The 20,396-nt window shown below is 44.7% G+C and overlaps 1 protein-coding gene across 2 annotated transcripts in view; it reads left to right on the top strand.

The window, feature by feature from the left end:
* The window catches only part of COL20A1 (collagen type XX alpha 1 chain), a 491,294-nt gene extending 476,194 nt beyond the window's left edge, over nucleotides 1-15,100 (top strand). For both annotated transcript variants that reach the window (XM_086932816.1, XM_086932817.1), the window contains exon 42: nucleotides 13,815-15,100. In XM_086932816.1, the coding sequence (XP_086788942.1) occupies nucleotides 13,815-13,843 (29 nt within the window). In that variant the 3' untranslated portion in view covers nucleotides 13,844-15,100. The remainder of the gene's footprint in view (nucleotides 1-13,814) is intronic.
* The last annotated feature ends 5,296 nt before the right edge of the window (nucleotides 15,101-20,396 follow it).

Below are 20,396 nucleotides of genomic sequence, written 5' to 3'. Positions count from 1 at the left end.
CCCAAAAAGACGGCATTCCGTCGCCCCTCAAACTTTACCTCTATCAACAATTACTTGAAAAATGACCACAGAAATACCATTACATCATTTGTGTTCACATTCTGCAACATTACCCTGCCAAAGGGTAAAAGGGTAACCTAATGATAATGTATTGTTCATTTAGTTTAGTTCAATTTAATTTAGTGATAGGTATTTAAATATAATTTGATATAATGTTATGAGGATGATTAGGGTTGGCAGACAGGTTGGCATTATGTTTAGAGAACGGGCACAGCACATTAATTTAAATTACGCCAATTAAAATACCAATGTTTTGTATAGGTATCTGTTAAAGATTTAGTAACGGTATAATTAAAGTTAAAGTAAGATTTTCTTGCTTCAAGATACAATTTAAAGCAACTTAACTTTGTTCTCATACATAAGTCAATGCTGGTTACTGGTAGGGTTAAGTCTAGTATCGATGTTAGGGTGAAGAAACCAACTTGTTCGAGGCATATGGGCTGCAGATGGTACATTATGAATAGATCGCCATCTGGTGTTGGGCTCGGATGATTGCACTTTGTTTTTCTCTTGGAGAGTCTTTTGTAGCTTGGTGACTCCTCCTTTGGTTGGTAGTGTGCATGGGCATATTCCCCGAAACACTACAACCCTCTGCAATAACTTACCATGAATCAAAACTTCCAGGAGTCAAAATTTCTATTAGACAAAACTTCAATTTCGCCTTTTTGACATTTTAATTGTTGACTGAAAATTGCTGGAGGCCAGGAACGTTGCAGCAGGTCCTTTTAAGCACCATATAAACTAGCATGCGAAGTAATCACCCGGTGTGGTGGCACTGTTCGGGCCACCCTAGAGCAAGCCCTGGGCAAGTCCATTTGCATCTGTCCACATCCATACCTTGTCCAGCACCTGGACTTGTGGGCCCTGCCACTTGATAGAAAATTCAGATACTCTGCCACTTTCCTACGTAACATCAACCAGGGACCACTATCTCCATTATGAAAGAGCGCCTCCCCTTGATTTGTGCAGAACCCTTTCATTTGCCTTCACTGCTGCTTCTCTTGCAAACTCCTCGTTTCTCCCCCTCCTAACAAGAAGAACCATCCTTATCCTAATTTAGCCACCATCTCCCATTCCCAATACTTCCAGAATTACTTCATCTGCCAAAGCTTCTACCTTGGCCAGCCTGAAATGTCATCTTATAAATACCCCCTTACTAGACAAACATGCCCTTGAAGTCTGGGATTTAATTGATGCCTGTTCCCGCAATATGCTATTTCGCCTGGCTTGACTCTACCTCTGCTTCTGACCTAACCGCTGCCATCTCTCCTGGCTTTAGCATACTCAAGCAAGGCATAGCTTGCAAACATGGTGGAGCTGTGGCCCTCATACACCTCATACACCTCTCTCAGCTGCATCATCATGCGCACCGAAAACAATAATCACATTGAACATCCTGCTTTCAAAATTAGCCTTCCTATTCTCCCTGCCTTTGGAGGGATCCTGGTCTACCATCACCCTGGTCCCAGTAAATCTTTAGCATCAATTTGTTGAAAATCATTTCACCATAGCTTTCTCCTTCCATCACTTTATCATCTGGGGATTTCAGTTTCCATCTCAATTTTGCTCTCCCCTGAGGCGGAAGCCGGGGGAATCTTCTCTATACCTTTCTAGCCCATATTTATTACACCTCCTCGCTATTTTAAAGGACGGTCTGTTTTAAAAATTGTATTATATTTTAAATGCGCTATTTTAACCTACCATTACCTCGTAGGTGAGATTACTTCACCAGAGGTCGCCGTCTAGTTGGCAGGCAGAGCGCGCTGCTGGAAGGCGCCCTGACCTCACCTGACCCTCCCGAGGCGCCATCTTGGTGAGGGAAGGTCAGCGCTGCAGTCCATAGAACCCTCCCGCCCTCCCAGGATACTTAAGGCAGGGACAGGGTTGGCTAGGTAATTTGCATTTTGCTCTCCCCTGAGGCGGAAGCCGGAGGAATCTTCTCTATACCTTTCTAGCCCATAATTATTACACCTCCTCGCTATTTTAAAGGACGGTCTGTTTTAAAAATTTTATTATATTTTAAATGCGCTATTTTAACCTACCATTACCTCGTAGGTGAGATTACTTCACCAGAGGTCGCCGTCTAGTTGGCAGGCAGAGCGCGCTGCTGGAAGGCGCCCTGACCTCACCTGACCCTCCCGAGGCGCCATCTTGGTGAGGGAAGGTCAGCGCTGCAGTCCATAGAACCCTCCCGCCCTCCCAGGATACTTCAGGCAGGGACAGGGTTGGCTAGGTAATTTGCATTTTGCTCTCCCCTGAGGCGGAAGCCGGGGGAATCTTCTCTATACCTTTCTAGCCCATAATTATTACACCTCCTCGCTATTTTAAAGGACGGTCTGTTTTAAAAATTGTATTATATTTTAAATGCGCTATTTTAACCTACCATTACCTCGTAGGTGAGATTACTTCACCAGAGGTCGCCGTCTAGTTGGCAGGCAGAGCGCGCTGCTGGAAGGCGCCCTGACCTCACCTGACCCTCCCGAGGCGCCATCTTGGTGAGGGAAGGTCAGCGCTGCAGTCCATAGAACCCTCCCACCCTCCTCTGCCCAATAACGAATAACGATATGGCACCATCCCGCCCGTGCAGCGGGCGGGCGCAGCGGGCGCGCCGACGGCGCGCCAAAGGCGCGCCTAAGGCAAGCCCGTCTGCGCCCGTCCGCACCGGGCCGAGGGCCACGACCCCTGGCCCGATTCTGACAGGTGCAAGCTCGGTCTACCCCAAGGATGCTCTCCTTAACCTCAGAATACCAAGGAACCACGCTTGCGCCACATTCGATCTTTGTAATACGCAGACAGAAACCCAACTGTGTTGCCCTCATTGCCGCTATACAACTCTGCCGCAAGGTGTAAAGAACCCCTTAAAACGAATACCTACATCTAATAAAGCAGCCTTAGCCCTCATTAATGCACGGTCCCTATGCAAACATAGCCAAGAAATCGCTGACATGATAACAGATAGTAAGTTAGATGTACTTTTCATCACTGAAACATGGACAGATGACTCATCTGGCCCGGACATGGTCTCTGCCACACCCATAGGCTACAAAGCATATAGACAAGATAGATCAAGACAGAATGATAAACCTAGACAGAGAGGCGGAGGGATCGCCATTATAGCTAGAGAAAACATGGAGGTAATAGTGACTCAAATACAGGATACCTCTTGCGAGGACATGATGTTTTGTATTAAACTTAGCCAACAAGTCAACTTTAAAGGGCTTCTTATATATAGGCCCCCAGGAGTCAAAACTGGCTTTCTAACAAGTATTAGCACACACTTGGAATCTCTAGCACTAGAAGATTCGATCACAGTATTAGGTGATCTGAATTTTCACCTAGACGATAATAACAACAAAGAAACTCAAGCTCTCATTACAGATATGGAAGTCTTGGGGTTACATCAACTGGTTACCTCACCTACTCACCAAGCGGGACACATTTTGGACGCCATTTTCTCTAGTGCCCAGGGGCTCCAAGTATGTGATATCCGTCCACTGCCATGGACAGACCATTATGCAGTTTTTTGCACCTTGGCTATGGATAAAAAATCTATCACAGACATTTCTCCTCTCCAGCCTATAACCTTTAAAGCCTGGCACAATGTCAATCAGCGGGATCTAAAAAACCACCTGGATGATTCTCGCCCGCTAATCTCGGCTAATCCCAACCTGGCCATACAACAACTCCACGACTGGTTGGGACATGCCATGAACTCATTAGCCCCCACTAAGAAATTATCCACGAACAGGCCCACCCCTACCGCACCATGGTACTCGGATGAACTAAAAACACAAAAATTACAGAACAGATACTGGGAAAGACAATGGAGAAAGTCTTATGATCCTACAAGTAAAATTAAATACAAGGAGGCTTTGGCAATATACAAAGTCATGATTATAAAGGCAAAAAAAGAGTACTATATGATGCAAATTAAGCAGGCAAAGAACTCTAGCAAAAAATTATATGATATAACTAAAGTGCTCTCGGGCAATACTCCAGACCTGACCCCACCTCAAACCCAAGACATGTGTGACGCCATGGCCGACTTCTTTTTTAAGAAGGTGGATGATATTTATCAACCTTTTCTGGCTAAAATCACGCACTCAAATGATCCCAACATCAGTCAGGAAGACTCAGCACCAACAGGGACTTCATCCTTCACAGACTTTCAACCACTGACAGAAGATCAAGTACTAAAAATTGTGTCGACAATCAAAGCTGGATCCAAGTTGGATCCTTGCCCACTATCGGCACTCTTACCGGTGATGGATTCGATCATACCAGTCTTGACACAAGTCTGTAATTCCATCCTGCTCTCAGGGACATATCCCCTTAATCTAAAAACCACACTGCTCAAACCACTGTTGAAAAAACCAGGAGCTGATAAGTCAGAACTAAAAAACTACCGACCCATCGCCAGCCTCCCGTTCATGGCCTAAGTGGTGGAAAAGGCCATGAACCTACAATTAACTGAGTATATAGAAACCCACAAGAAGTTAGATGATACTCAGTATGGATTTAGGAAATACCATGGGACTGAAACTGCCCTTATTAAAGCAGCCGAAGACATAAGAATAATAAGAGACCAAGGCGGTACAGCGGTGTTGGTACTGCTGGACCTCTCAGCAGCTTTTGACACGGTCGACCACGGTATTCTGGTCGACCGTGTCGGAAAAATAGGCATCTCCTCCACGGCAAGAGCTCTCCTCGCCTCCTTCCTCTCGGAGAGAACGCAGGCTGTCACTCTGGGCCCCTACCAATCTGCCAAATTGTCACAACCGTGTGGGGTACCTCAAGGCTCATCCCTGAGTCCGACACTTTTTAATATATATGTGTCGGACCTGGCCAATGTCATCAAGGCACATGGGATGAGCCTAACCTCCTACGCGGACGACACGCAATTGGTGCTGGCTATGAGGGGTGATGGAGAGGAGGTAGCTAAAAGATTCCAGAGAGGACTGACAGAACTAGGTGAGTGGATGGCAGCAAATTGCCTAAAACGTAACTCGGAAAAAACCGAAGTTATGATTTTTGGACAACTCTCACCAGAATGGCCTGCCTCGTGGTGGCCCCAAACTTTTGGTGCCCCCCCTAATCCAGTGACTAAAGTAAGGAACTTAGGAATCATTTTTGACAACTATCTGAATTTCATGGACCATGCTAGCAAAGTGGCCTCTGTAGCCCACCATAAACTACGCATGATCCGAAAGATAAGTCCTTATCTTCCTACCACCGCCATTAAAACTCTGGTGAGCTCACTAGTCCTGACATCCCTAGACTATTGCAATGGGCTTTTTATCAACGCCCAAGTAAGAGTCCTAAAAAAACTGCAGACCATACAGAACGCAGCAGCACGTCTTATTCTGGGAATTCCTAAGTTTGCTCCTCTATCCAATGCCATTTCCAAACTACACTGGTTGACGATTCAGAACAGAGCCAGATTTAAATCCTAGTGCATTGTGTACAAAGTTCTAAATAAACAGGGCCCACAGTTCCTTAAATTCCGTAGACCATCTACGACCGTATCAACCCACACGCCAACTGCGCTCTACCAACAGTAACCAACTTATGGTACCACGCACCAAAACTGTGATGTGGGGAGACCGACGGTTTGTAGTGGCAGCTTCCAAACTTTGGAACACTTTACCCCAGGACATTAGGGCATGTCCCACACTACTCCAATTCCGCAAAAAACTAAAAACTTGGCTGTTTAATAAATAATTTAATAAATAATTCCAGGTATAGAATAGTGGTCTGAGCAAGGCAGTTTTTCATCCAGCCGGCAAATTAATCCGCGCCAAGACACCCCAGGGTATATGCTGCGCTTTAAAAATGCCAATAAATAAATAAATAAAGACACATCAGACATGGGTTCTACTAATCTCCTCGATGACCTGTAGGTTGCTGGGCCTCTCTCAACATGCAGAGGCACCAACACTGAATGGCCAATTGCTTGACCCAATTTTCTCCAACATGTCCATCATTCTTTGGTCGAAGACTCCTCTCCCTTGGGCTGATCACTACCTGTCATGCTTTCACATTCCCTTCTCGCCATCCAACTCCCCTGCCCCTCACCCTAACATGGTTCACCCATGAGACAGAGTCTCGATAGACACTTGGTAACTGCAGCTCTGTAAACATCCCCCATACCTGGGGGCTGACCTGACTCTAGCCACCACCAAATCACCACTTGACTCATCAATACTGTCAACAAACTGGCCTATTTCAAACCTTACCTTGCCTCCTGATGCACTCTGCATGCCAGCTGGTATGCAGAAGACCCACGGCAGCTTAAATGACATTGAAAACACCACGAGCATCACTGGAGAAGCTCATACGATTATCAAGACGGATGCAAATACGTATTTACCCTCCGCAGCTATCATTCCCAGTTAAGGCAAATGAGGTAACTACCTGTAACTTCCCATATCCAAGAAAGGGCTCATTTTTTCCAAGGAACTCTTCTCCATTGTGAAGGAAATTACCTCCCTTTCAGCATCTTCACAATCCATCACCCTTTCCTCAGCCCTCTGTTCTGACTTACCCCACGTTTTACACAATAAGATGAAGTTTTTCTACAATAGCTTTAACTCTTTATCACCCCTCTATGCCCACAACCGTTTAAACTGGGCCTCCAAAACATCCTCTTGCTCAATTTGATGATGATGACGAGGATGATGGATATTTATAAAGAGCGAAAACTATGGGGCAGATGTATCAAGAATCCGATTTGCGAATTCTAAATAGCGATTTTTTGCGAATCGCTATTTAGAATTCGCAAAATGGAATGTATGTACAAAATCGCTATGTTTTAGCGATTCCTTAATATTCTTTATTTGCGAATTCGCATTTTGCAAATTCGCAAATAAGGAATAATTTCTAATGCATTCCTATGGGACAGGAGGCCCATAGGAATGATAGTGCAATAATTCTCAAATTGCGAATTCGCAATTTGCTAATCGCAATTTGATAATTATTTCAAGGGTGCAGGGGTGTCTCAAAGACACCCTGCTTCACCCCTGAAATTTACATGTGTGTGCATGTGGCACATATACATGCCCTATGGGCATGTATGTGTGTCACATGCCACCCTCACAAAAGCCAAATAGGGCATTTTTAAAAGAAATCGCAAATTACCACAAACTACAAGTTGGTGGTAATGTGCGATTTCTTAACACAAATTCGCAATTTCTAAAAGTTACATACATATCATTTAAGGAATCGCAAAAACTGCGGTTCCTTAAATGCTATGGCAAAATAAGGAATCGCAAGTTTTTTGCGATTCCTTAAATTGCGATTTTTTCTTACATTTCAAATCATGCTAAAAGGCCGTTTGCGAGTCGCAAAAGCCTTGATACATCTGGCCCTATGTACCCTAAAAAATGGTGTCCTGGTGCTATTTAACTGAGAGAGTGAAATTATGCCCTATTAAGCAGATACATTTTCAGCAATTCACAACATTTCCAGTGATTGTTTTTAGCCCAGAGAGAACTCGGGAGACTTGCTTTTTAACCAGGGCAGAAAAGGCACCACCAACCCTTCCTCTTTAGTTTACATTTAGAAGTGGTAAGAAGTAAAGCTTATCTTGATCTCAGTGTTTTATTGGAATATTCCACGGTAATTTCTCCGGGTTGGTACTTGGACCTGTTTGAAAAAAGGCATGATGTGATAAACAGGCTGTTTTATAGAGTCTTCTCAGGCCTATTGGTAGCAAGTGTATCCTTCTAATGCAGCCAAAGGAGAGCCTTATTTCCTCCTTCCTGTTATAAGCTTTGTGGTCTAATTTTGCACTCGGAGTCTTGCCAGGGTATTAGTGGGAAGACCCAGATATAAAATATTACAATAGTGCAGGTGTGATAAAATCAATGCCAGAAATACCTCACGATGGGTCTGCTTTGGTAATAATTGCATTGCTTTCCATAGTAATTTTAAATGTAAAAAAAAACAAGATGCTGATACCAGAAATTTCTGTTGGTTAATGCTGAAATTACAGTCAATTGCACTCCTTGATTTTTTGCTGTGGTAACCAGTTCTGATGCAACACCAGATCTTCAGGCCACCAATGATGTACTTTTGTCATAAATAAGGGACCGAGACACACTAATTCAATGTTATCACCATTCAGCCGCAAAGGCTCCAAACCAGGAGGAGGAATAGGGGTAATTTTAAGGAATCACTTAAAAATCACCACCAGGAAAATCACTAACGCCAAACCTATAGAAGCTCTATACTTCTCCATCACAGACTCCTCCACTGCCGTCTCCTCAGGGATGTTGGCCTATGTTCCCCCTAACTCTTCCCAATCTGCCATCCAAGAGCTGTTAGCAATTACAGCAGATCTCTCTCTCAAACACTCTGACTTCATTGTTCTGGGAGACTTCAACCATCATGTAGACGTCAGCAGCTGCAATCGCGCTGCCCTTCTCCTGGACTCAATGCAAAATCTTAATCTATCACAAAGGGTATCTGGCCCTACTCATGTCGCTGGGCATACTCTCGACCTCATATTCTCTAATCATGAGAAACTTACAACCTTTCCCCCTTTACCCCTGACATGGTCTGACCACTACTTAGTACCTTTTGAGATTTCCCTACCCCACATTGTTAAACACAACTCCGCCATTAGAACTCAAGGCAGAAAATGGCACAAACTCTCTCTTACAGCCTTAGAACAAATATATGATACGACTCGCAGCCCTCTTCTGGATGACCTGGACGCCGCAGTATGCACACTAAATAATGACCTCACTTCTGCAATAGAAAAAATAGCCCCATTGCGTCCTCTCACCTCCAACAGGCAAAAACCCTCTGCCCCTTGGTTCACACAAGAACTCAGGACACATAGAAGCAAGTGTAAGAAGCTTGAACGACTCTGGAGACAGAGCTATGACCCAGCAGCCAAGGCGCTCTACAAACAAGGCCTTAAAGAGTTTCGTAAACTCAAACACCACTCCATGAGCACGTACTTCTCGGATACCATTGTCAAAGCTAAGAATTCCACCAGAACACTCTTCAACATAGTCAAAGACTTCACTCAGCCCAATGCCCTCGCTGCCCCTATTCCCATGTCGCAAACACTATGCGACAATCTCTCAAACTTCTTTGAAGAGAAAATTATCAACATTGCAGCCACCATCCAACAAAATGGTACGGTCAACACTAAAAGTCCCGACACGAATCATATTCCGGCCTTTATAGCATTTCAACCTCTTACTAAGGAACAAGCTACGAAATTATTTCTGGATTGCAAGTCAGGCTCTCCTCTAGACCCTGCTCCAGCCTCAATCCTGAGTGACATTGCTCCTTTAATTATCGACTCTCTTCTCGAAATCTGGAATTCCTCCCTTTCCACCAGTGTTGTCCCTGCAGCCTGGAAACATGCACTGCTTATCCCTATCCAAAAGAAAGTAGGTATGGACCCTCTTTGTCTGAGTAACTACCGTCCGATTTCACTTTTGCCCAAACCCGCCAAAGTACTAGAGAAAGCAGTCCAACTCCAACTATCAGACTATCTAGAATCTAACTCCCTGTTTCATGACACCCAGTCAGGCTTCAGACCGGACTTTAGTACCGAGTCTGCACTACTCGAAGTCTCTGAGTCAATTAGAGAATGCTCGGACAGGGGAGAGGAGGCCATGTTGGTCCTCCTCGACCTGTCCGCTGCATTCGACACCATCTCACACGACACACTAATGACTCGCCTACAAGAGACAGGGATTGGCGGCCCCCCCCTCCTGTGGGTAAAATCTTTTTTAAATAACAGAACCCAACAAGTGATGCTAGGATCGTTTCTCTCTGACAAAAAACCACTGACCTGGGGAGTCCCACAGGGCTCTGCCCTGAGCCCTCTCCTCTTCAATGTGTACCTTAAACCTCTTGCAAAGATTGTTGAATCATGTGGAGTCAAGGTGACTTTCTACGCCGACGACACACAACTGGTGTTCTCCTTCAAAGACCATGATGAAAAATCATTTGACAACTTCCGCAACTGCATGGTAAAGATCGCCTCATGGATGGCCGAGAACAATTTAAAACTCAATACTGATAAGACTGAAGTCTTATTTTTTAATCAAAAATCTCATCTACCCCCCAATATCTGGTGGCCATCCGAACTAAACCCTCCCCCAGTGCCGGTCCCAGCGGCCCGAAACCTAGGATTTCAATTCGACACTTCTCTCTCCTGCAAAACCCAAATCAGTAAAGTAACCTCTGCCTGCTTTGGAAAGCTACGCATGTTAAAAAAAGTCATTCCCTATCTACCACTTGACTCCCGAAAAACAGTAGTCCATGCCCTGATAACCTCCCACCTGGACTACGCAAATAGCCTGTATTTAGGGGCCCCCGCCTATCTCATCAACCAGCTACAGAGAGTCCAGAATGCAGCGGCAAGATTAATCAACAATATTCCTTTTCAACACTCCATCTCCCCCCACCTTATCAAACTTCACTGGCTCCCAATAAAAATGCGGATCCAATTCAAAGCCCTGACCCTGGCTTTCAGAGCCCTCAATGACCGTGGTCCTGCATACCTCCGACGCAGACTGAGACTCTCTCATTCACAGCGTAACCTCAGATCCAACAATCTACGCCTAATCACAACCCCCCGTTTTCGTCTCACACGTACGGGTGGAAGGGCCTTCGCCGTTGTCACCTCTAAACTCTGGAACCAGTTACCCACAGAGTTAAGATTCGCCACCTCAGAACCCCTTTTCCGAAAAAAATTAAAGACCTGGTTCTTCTCCCAGATCTAAACTCTCATTCCTTCCCCCTTCCCCCCTCTGAGATAAGGTCTTCAGCGCCGGGACACCTCCGTCGGAGGTAGCTGTGCGCTCTATAAAACACTAAATAAAAAAATAAAAAAAAATAAATTAAATGCATGTACACTCATCATATTCTTAACCTCTTGCGTGCAGTTATGGAAGTATCTAGCTGAAGTAAATACCCAGCTATTGATACCACTATCTGTGGATCATCCGCATAGGATATTAGGGGTAGCCCAAACTTCTGTAATAATTTTGCCAATTTCGAAATACAGACATTAAATAATATGGGACCTAGAATAGACTCTTGTGGGGCTCCATGTGTCAATATTTCTCAGTTTACAAGAGTAGGGGGCAATCCGAACTGTCTGTGTCCGTTTTCATAAAAAAAGAGGAAAACCAGTCCAAGGTGTTTCCTCTATTCCTGCACTATGGCCCAGATGTATCAAGCTAAATTGCGATCGCAAACGCTGAAATTCGCAGAATTCCAGCGTTTGCTATCGCAATTTAGCTGTGTGAACTGTAGGTAAGCAAAAACCTACTCAAAAAATAAGGAATCGCAAAAATTGGGATTCCCTATTTTGCGCATGCATTTAGAGAAACGCAATTTGCAGTTCCCTAAATGCTATGCCAGTAGGCATTGCAAATTGCGATATTGCTTTAAGGAATCGCAAATTACCACCAACTTCAAATTGGTGGTAATTTGAGATTTCCTAGAAAAATTTACTTTTTTGCTTTTTTCAAAGTGCCATGTGGCACACATACATGCCCTTAGGGCATGTATCTGCACCACATGTGCACACATGCACATTTTTTCGGTGCAACAGGGTGTCCTTTTGGAACCCTTGCACCCTTGAAATTGTGTGGCCAATTTGCGAGTACCTAATGCGTACTCTCAATTTGCGGACGCAAGTCCCATTCATTCCTATGGGCCACCTGGCCCATAGAAATGAATGGGAAGCCATTCCCAAATTGCCACTCGCAATTAAGAAAGGCATAGGAATCTCAAAAAATTTGCAGATTCCTACATACATTACATTTAGCGAGTCTGTAATAGCGAATCGCTAAAATTCAATATTATAGACTCGCAAAATGTAATTTTGATACATCTGGCCCTAAGTTCCTTATGTCATCTAACACCATTACAAGGGCACTCTCACAATAAAGGCACCTAAATCTAACCTCAGCTTTGTACAGTAAGTTATTATTTTCTATATGTTTGACCAATTGCCTATTAATTTCCTGTTGCATTATTTTCGTTGGCCCATTTCATCTGTTGCCTTTCAAAGCAGAAGATGTCACTAAGAACAGGCTATCAGTCAAAGATGCTGTCCCCAATGACGCCTGCCCCATTCTATCTCCTCTCCAGGCCCTTACCGCTATCTTCAATCTCCCGCTATTTACTGCTTCCTACCACATTCACTGGAAACCTACCAATGTATTGACCCTTCTTAAGAAACCATTGTTTGATCCCAAGGTGCTGGCAAACTACAGTCCTATTTCTTTTCTTCCATATGCTGCTGAAGTTCTCAATAAACTGGTTAATAACCAACACACCTCTTATATAGCTTTTTAACGTCACTCAATCGGGTTTCATGAGCAAACGTCTGTACTGAGGCTGTCGTCATAGCTACCACAGATGATAGTTGACTCATCAAAGATAAAGGAATCACTTCTGAGCTTAGTCTGTTAGACTCATTGGCAGCTTTTGACAAGGTATCCCACACCATCATGCTCAAACGCCTCTACGACACAGGCAATTCCTGTTCAGCATTTCAGTGCTTCTGGTGCTTCCTCTCACCATGGACCCACTCGGTTCCTCTGCCTCCCTTCCACTCAGATGCTGTCAAAATCTTGTGCGGGGTACCACAGGGATCCTCTATGTGATCCATGCTCATTAACATAGACATAGCACCATTAACAGCCATCATCAGAAAATTCAGCTTTACAATAATCTACGCTGATGATACATAGCTGATCCTTTCTCTTTGGCATGAAACTCTAAGCACCCAAACCAACTTCACTTAATGCATAAACTCAGTAAAAGACTGGATGAGTAATAACTGTCTGAAGCTCAACGGTGAGAAAACCAAAATCATTGTTTTTTGGCAGAGACACGACCCTCTAGACCAATACTTAGTGGATACTTGGTGGCCCTGCACTCCCACGACCCCAAACCCTCTAAATGCACCAGGAACTTAGGCATCACTGTTGATCGACCCAAAATAATCAACCAAGTAACCACTTTCTCTGACTGATGCTTTAGCATTCTCAAGATACTTAGGAAAATCTTTAGGTGGCTGCCTCTTGATTCTCAAAAACAATCATCATCCAAGCGCTCATCACAAGCAGATTAGACTACGGAAAAAAACATATCTATGTATCACTGCCCATCTCACCAACAGGCTACAGGTTGTATGGAACACAGTCGCTGGGCTCATCTGGACTTGAATCGCTGTGCTTCCATCACAGGCTTCTGACGAACTTCACTGGCTCCTTGTACACAAGTGTGTGGTCTTTAGACTGCTTTGTCATATGTACGAGTTGCTCAATAATATTAGCCCATCATACCTCAGCAACTAAATCCACATCCATGTTCGATATAGACATCTTCGTTTTGCATCCGTCCTCCCTGCCCACACACCCCACATCTATGGATCCAAACCAGGAGGTCACCCCAACAGTGTGGAACAAACTACCACCAATATTCACTCCACCACTACCTTCTTGAGTATCAGGGGAAAAAAATCTATCTGTTTTACCTCCTCTTCTTACATTTTTTGGCCTCCTGGCCTTCCTTTCTTTACTCTCAGGATACCATTTTTGAGTGACATGCGCATGCTACAAATAATGTTAACATTACATATCATACTGTAGATTGGCATTCGGTCTTTTGCACCTTATTGGATTCGCTATAATTAAGCTATGTGTCTGTGTTTTGTTTGTGATTGTTTCTTCTCTTTGCTAACACTTCCATCACTTGTTTGCCTGCAGAGACTGCAGAGGAGGACTACATCCCATGAGTGGTTCTGCAATGACTGGCCTCTAATAGCTCTTGGCTCCCAAGTAACCTCTGAAGCAACATTTGTACCCATGCAAGACAAGCAAGCATCACTAACCAAGCATCACTAACATTGAACCATCCTGATCAATGAAGAACATGCCCAAAGGCGACTGAATAGACGGCGTCCAGGGAAACTGTAAGGCAAAGGCAGTCCTTGGGACTGTGAAAGGATCTCTCCAGTATATCATCACCATGCTACCTTCCTCAGGCACAAAAGGCTGAGTACTATAGATGACCACCCACTGTGTCAGCAGTTACTGGCATTCAGTTGTATACGAAAAACTTTACGTGACTGTGCATTAGAAGAGTCATTGTCTAGAGGCGCTATCATTCAAGTAGCGATCACTTGAGAATTGTTGCTTTGTCACTGCTGATAATGTTCAGCCTGTTTCACGAGTTGGAAGTTTCAGCCCACTTGTTGTCCAATGGCACAACCACACATACATTTAAATGTTGTACACCAGCCACATGACAGAAGACGTATGAGAAGTGGAGGAACGACCTGGCATGGACTTGGAGACCGGTTTTCAACTCTATGATCCAGGGCAGGGTTAGGTCACTTTGGCAATACACAGAAGTGTTCCAGTGTTATTTCCCATACTCAAGTGTTACTTCCCACACTCCATGGGCTTCACAGAGGAAGAGGTCAATGGGTCGCTATACAATAGTTCCTGCTGCAATATGTTGTTGGAAGAACCACCGAAGGCATGATGATGAATGTTTGAGCCATTGAAGGAATTTCCCCTTGGGAAGACCTCAGCTGGTGAAGAATGACCCAAGGGCCAGTGGACTTTCCCCCAAGCTGCATGGGGCCACCAACAGGTCTTCTGGAAAGGATGTCATTGTATGACCAGATTTCCCTTGTATTATCTCTCATGCTCTGTCCTTTTATCCACCTTTCACCAATATCTTGCAAAAAACCTATTTATGCACTAAGTGAAATCATATATTTTCTATTATGTAAATAGATGATTGTAGAATTTTATGGTTGTCACCACTGGGATTTTATTCCCCATTATATGAATTTTGATAAATATAATAAAATATGACATTGTCATTTATTTTATAATGAGAAGGTAAATTGTCCCAGACTCTACTGTATTCTATCAGCCATACACAGTGACAGTTACCATGAGTTATTTGTATGCACATTGAAGAAAAGGAAAACTGAATCAAATGCTAAAATTAAACTTCTCTGACTTGATTGCAAGTGTCAGAACCCTCAAATTTCTCGATTCAGTTCATTTTGGTACATTCAGTCCTGTGTATACCATTATAGGTGAAGAACAATAATGCAGAGAACATGTGGTCTGAATGATCTACTCATGCATGAAATCAGGAAGTAGTGGACCCCTAAACGGATGAGAACTCGTAGGTGACTTAGAACCTGATAATACTTTGGCATGAAGCCCAGCATATGCCAGCATGGCAGAGGTCTTACTGCCTGCCACCCTGGCTGCACCAAAGCCCACCATTTTAAGCAATCTTGAGTGGCCTCTCGTATTGCTTTTCTTTGGTGTCCTGAACAGAAAAAACGTATATAAGATTGTCCATGCAAAATGTGTTGAACAGTCTGATATACCTACAGCAATAGCCCCAACTCAATCAGGCTGTCGATGTAGAGTTTCCTAAAACAAAAAATTCCCTTTTTTGCTCCAACTTAACTGGAGTATGAGAATGTTATAGAAAAGGATCAGAAAATGCACTATTCACTTATATGGACCATGAAAGAGGCCTTATTAAAAAAATTTATTAAAAACTACAAGAAATGTTAGTACCTATGTAAAAAATACATTTGATTTTTAGGTCTCGCCTATGCAGTGAGCATGCGCTGCATAGGAAAAAGACCTTTTGGAATGGATTCACTTTTCTCCCTAAAAACGTGCACACGTTGCATTGTTTTCAATGGCAATGCGTGCACGTTTTGGCGATTCCCTTGCGGGAGTGAGCTTTGGCGCCATGTGTAAGAAATTATGGCTCCTGGCACTGCTCGCTCCTGCAAGGGAAATGCTTTCACTTTTGCCGCCACTTGGTTTACATGCAACAATACAGGGCAACCTCAAGCTAATCGGTCATTCATACAGCTTGCACCAACACGGCAACTGAAAAAAAGCGAACTCAAACAGAAATGGGAATATTCGTATATCGTTTGGGAAATCCAAGACCAATTGTATTTTATTAATACACATGGGGAAACAATGTCAGAGTACAGCTTACTTTGTCCTCCTTCTAATCCAACTACATCTGCAGCCCCCACCCACCTGGCCCATCTCCATGAACGTGTCTGGCTTGCGCTCTCCGAATTGTAGTGGACTGCTCAAAAACGTGTCTCAAAAGCGGTTTATTCATGTGTAATGTTATCTGCACTCCTGAGCAAAGGATACAGATGCTTGCACACTGCAAGCTCAAGTAAGGCAAATTTAAAAGACTATGGGCCAGATGCATCAACCAAAATTGCGAGCGCAACTGGTGCGAATTACCAATTGCGATCGCAAAGGAAAGAAACGGCATGCATGAAGAGAAATCGCTAGAAAAAGCGAAATCGCAAACGCAAAATTGCGAAATCGCAATATAATCGCAGAATCAAAGCCAAACCCCATTTGCGACTCGCAAGTAGCGAGAAACCAAGAAATTGCGATTAATATAGCGAAATCGCAATATCCAAATAGCGATTTCGCTATAAAATCGCTTTTTCCCATGCATGTAATATCGCAAATTGCGATTCTGTCATTATTCGCTATTTTGCAAGAGCAGTTTACAGGGAATCACAATCAGGTGGTAAAAAAAAAAAAATTCCCACTCACCTGCCTGACATCAGAGGTGTATTTAAACACTCCCATGAGGCCCCAGTGGCCTTCCACAATGGCAGGACTCTACATATTTGCGAGGAGGAGAAGGATACTTGCAGCAGGCCAGGCCAGGCCAGAAGGAGAATCCAGGATAGAATCTTCCGTCTGCGCATCACATTGTTAGGACAGACAGCTGAGCAAATTTATGATAAGTACAGGATGAATGCTGCTATGATACTGGACTTAATAGATGAATTGGGCCCACTATTGCAGCGCCAAACACATAGGAGCCAGGCTATACCTACTCATGTCCAGGTGCTATGTAGCCTCCACCTCCTTGCCTCAGGTAGCTTCCAGGACATAGTGGCAGAAGCAGGAGGGGTATCACAGAGCTCCCTTTCGCGGTTCTTCAAATCCTTCCTGGCCGCCATGATGACTGTCATCAACAACCACATCTCCTTCCCCACAACCCCACAGGAATTGAGCCAAACAAAACAGGACTTCTACCAAGTAGCAAGGTCCCCACACGTGATTGGATGCATTGATTGCACCCACGTAGCCATATGTCCCCCTGCCGTGAATGAGTATATATTCCGCAACCGTAAAGCATATCACTCAATCAATGTTCAAGCAGTGTGCAATGCGGAAAACATCATCACCGACCTTGTCGCACAATACCCAGGAAGCACTCACGATTCATACATCTTCCGCCATAGCGGCTTGCACACACGTCTGCTCAGGGGAGATTTTGGCAATGGACACCTGCTAGGTAAGTGCAATACTATACACATCACTGACTTAGTCATGGCAATGCATAAGTGACTCTGACATCTTGCCTCTTACTCTGTAGGTGACAGTGCATACGCGGTGAGGCATTACATCTTGACTCCCTACCTGAACCCAGCCAGTCCACAACAACAGAGGTACAATGCAGCCCACATCAGGACACGTAACGTTATAGAACGGACATTTGGATTGCTCAAGAGTCGCTTTCGCATCCTGCATAAAACTGGAGGAGCTATGTTGTACCAACCGGAAACCTGATGCAGGATAATTGCTGCATGTGCAATGTTGCACAACATAGCAACAAGGAGAGGCATCCCCATCGAGGAATCTGACACAGAGGGCAACCAGCCCCCAGCACAACCACGCCGTGCACATATTGCCAGTTCAGCGGAGGGACAGAGGAAACGTGCAGACATCACCCAGCATTATTTCTAAGGTATGTAACAATGACACACAACACTCATTTGCATTTCAAGGTTAACTATTTATTATCACGGCTGGCGGTATGGGGTGTCAATACAACCTGAAATGCTGTCCATTAGCACATTAACCCCATGCACCAATGGACAGAGGAGACACACTAAGGACTTGTCATGCAGTCACTAAGAATGTCTTGAACATGGTTACGTCACCATGAGGTCTAACACCCCTCCAATTTGTTTTACCGTCTCCTCCCTCTCACACCCAAATGTCTTTCTCCTGCTTCAGCATCTGCATTCGTAGATGCTGCGGGAGGTGCCTGCCTACGGCTACTGCTCCTCCTGACAGTGTTGAGTGGCGCACTGATGCTGCTCAGGCTGGAAGCCTCACTACCCTCTTCCCCTGTAACGTCGCCCTGAACACTAGTGCTAGCCTGCATCATTTCCACAGCTGTAGTAATTTGCCCCAGTGCCTTGGACACATCCCCACAACAATGGGCCATGTCAATCTGCATTCCCACAGACCGACGTGACAGGTGTGACACGCTAGTGCTTATCTTGGTGTTTGACTTGGTATAAGCCTCCATGCATGCGAGAAACTGCCGATGCCTCTTCCTCTGTGAATTGTGTCCCTCGTGCATCACACGTGCAACCTCCAGGAGGGCGTTGTTGGATTCCCTGTGAGCCTCCGCTATGGCAGTTGTGAGCTCCCTCACACTGTCAGCCATTGCAGTGATGTTACTGTTCATTTTCGTCATCTGCAGGTCGATTGCTCCCATGTGCCTAGCTTGCACGCGCTGAACCCGCACCATCTGCGACTCCACGCCACCCCACTGATTGTGACTTCCTGCTTCCTGGGACAAAGTAGGGCTCCTTGGTCTGCGTCGTGATCCTGACCGGACATGTGCCTGCGGTGTTGGTGTGTGACTGGCACTTTCACGGCTTGTAGTAGGTGTGCTAGATGTATGCTGTTCTACCTCCATTGGCTGTAGTGGTGCAACTGTGGCCCTGCGTCTTGCTGGTGCCTTTCCTTTGGATGGTGGTGACACAGGTTTTGATGCCGCAGTCTCTTGATTGGGCTGTGTGCTCTCTTCAACATCACTGTCATCAGTGTTACCTTCAGCTGCATCTGTGATGTGAAACAGTGCTATGTTATATACACGTGTTTCAATAGTTCTGCAACCTTAATAAAATGACACTTTTCTGTTATGACTGTCTCTCATCTATCACTGTACTGCTTATTATTAGCATTTGGGCTTACTGTGTTGGATTCCAACTGGCACATGGGTACTACTGACTACAAGTCCCATGATGCATTGGGCTCCCTATGTTAAATGTGTGCAGGACTATTTTAGCTGTAATTTTTGCAGGTGAAATCACATTTGGGCACTATCAGTATGTGCTTTGTGCTGTTGATAGTCATGCATCTTACCTTGTGTGCTACAGGCTGCCCCAGATGTGTCCAGGATTGTCACTCCTATGACTGCTTCAGGATCAATAGTGCCCTCAATCATGTCCTCCTGGGGTGTGTTGTCTGGGACTGTTGGGCCTCCTCCTCCAGTCCCCTTCGCCTCCTTCAGCCTTTCAGCAACCTTCTCCTTTGCACGACTGCGCAGGTCGTACCAGCGCTTCTTCAGGTCATCAATGCTGCGGTGTGTGACCCCCACAGCATTCACCTTGTCCCTGATCCTGGTCCAGATTCTCCTCTTGTCTGCCTCTGGCACTTTAAGGGAGAGCTTGCCAAATAACTTTTCGTGGTTGTTTGCAACCTCTTCAATGAGGATGTCAAGTTCACCCTCACTGAATTTTATTTTGCGCTTCCTGGCCACTGCTCCCTCCTCTGTGGCTGTTTGGGACATGGCTGTCTCCACCAGTTAGCAACCTGCTGTTTGTTTGCTTCTGCTCTCACTCCCTGCACTCCGCTTCTGCCTCAGAGTTCAACTGTGCACAGGTGGCAGCATGGGCTGATTGACTTCCTGGTTGTGATGTCATCAGCCTGCTCCCAATGCGACTCTGTAGTTTTTCACGCTCCCGCATTTAGCGAACTCGCTAATTGCGATATCGCAATTAGCGATTACGCAAATTGCGGGATCGCAAAATGCGCGATTGGAATTATTTTACTATTGCGATTACTTTACATGGAATCGCTATATTATTTAGCGATTTTTAGCGATTCCTTGTTTTTTCGCAATCCACATCATGCATTGGCTATAGCGAGTCCTTATTTGCGATTCCTTAATAATCGCAATTAAGGATTCGCTATTTGTTTTCATGATGCATCTGGCCCTGACTTCTGTAGCTAATGTTGTTGTAAATCTGGGGTAAAAACTGCATGGAAGTCAAAACGACACACAACATTCAAGATATTAAGTAGGTGATGATGCCTTTGACTCGAGTACCTGATGGAGGAGCCCCTGCAAATGACAATACAAATGCAGGTCTGTTGTCGGATTGACACAAGTAACATCACTACTATCAATGCCCTTGTTTTCTGAACTTGAATGCGGAAAAAAAGTTA

Source organism: Lissotriton vulgaris, chromosome 7, assembly GCF_964263255.1.
Source record: "Lissotriton vulgaris chromosome 7, aLisVul1.2, whole genome shotgun sequence".
Lineage (NCBI taxonomy): Eukaryota > Metazoa > Chordata > Amphibia > Caudata > Salamandridae > Lissotriton > Lissotriton vulgaris.
The sequence above is the reverse complement of the archived record's forward strand: the minus strand, read 5'-3'. Positions and strand labels throughout refer to the sequence as shown.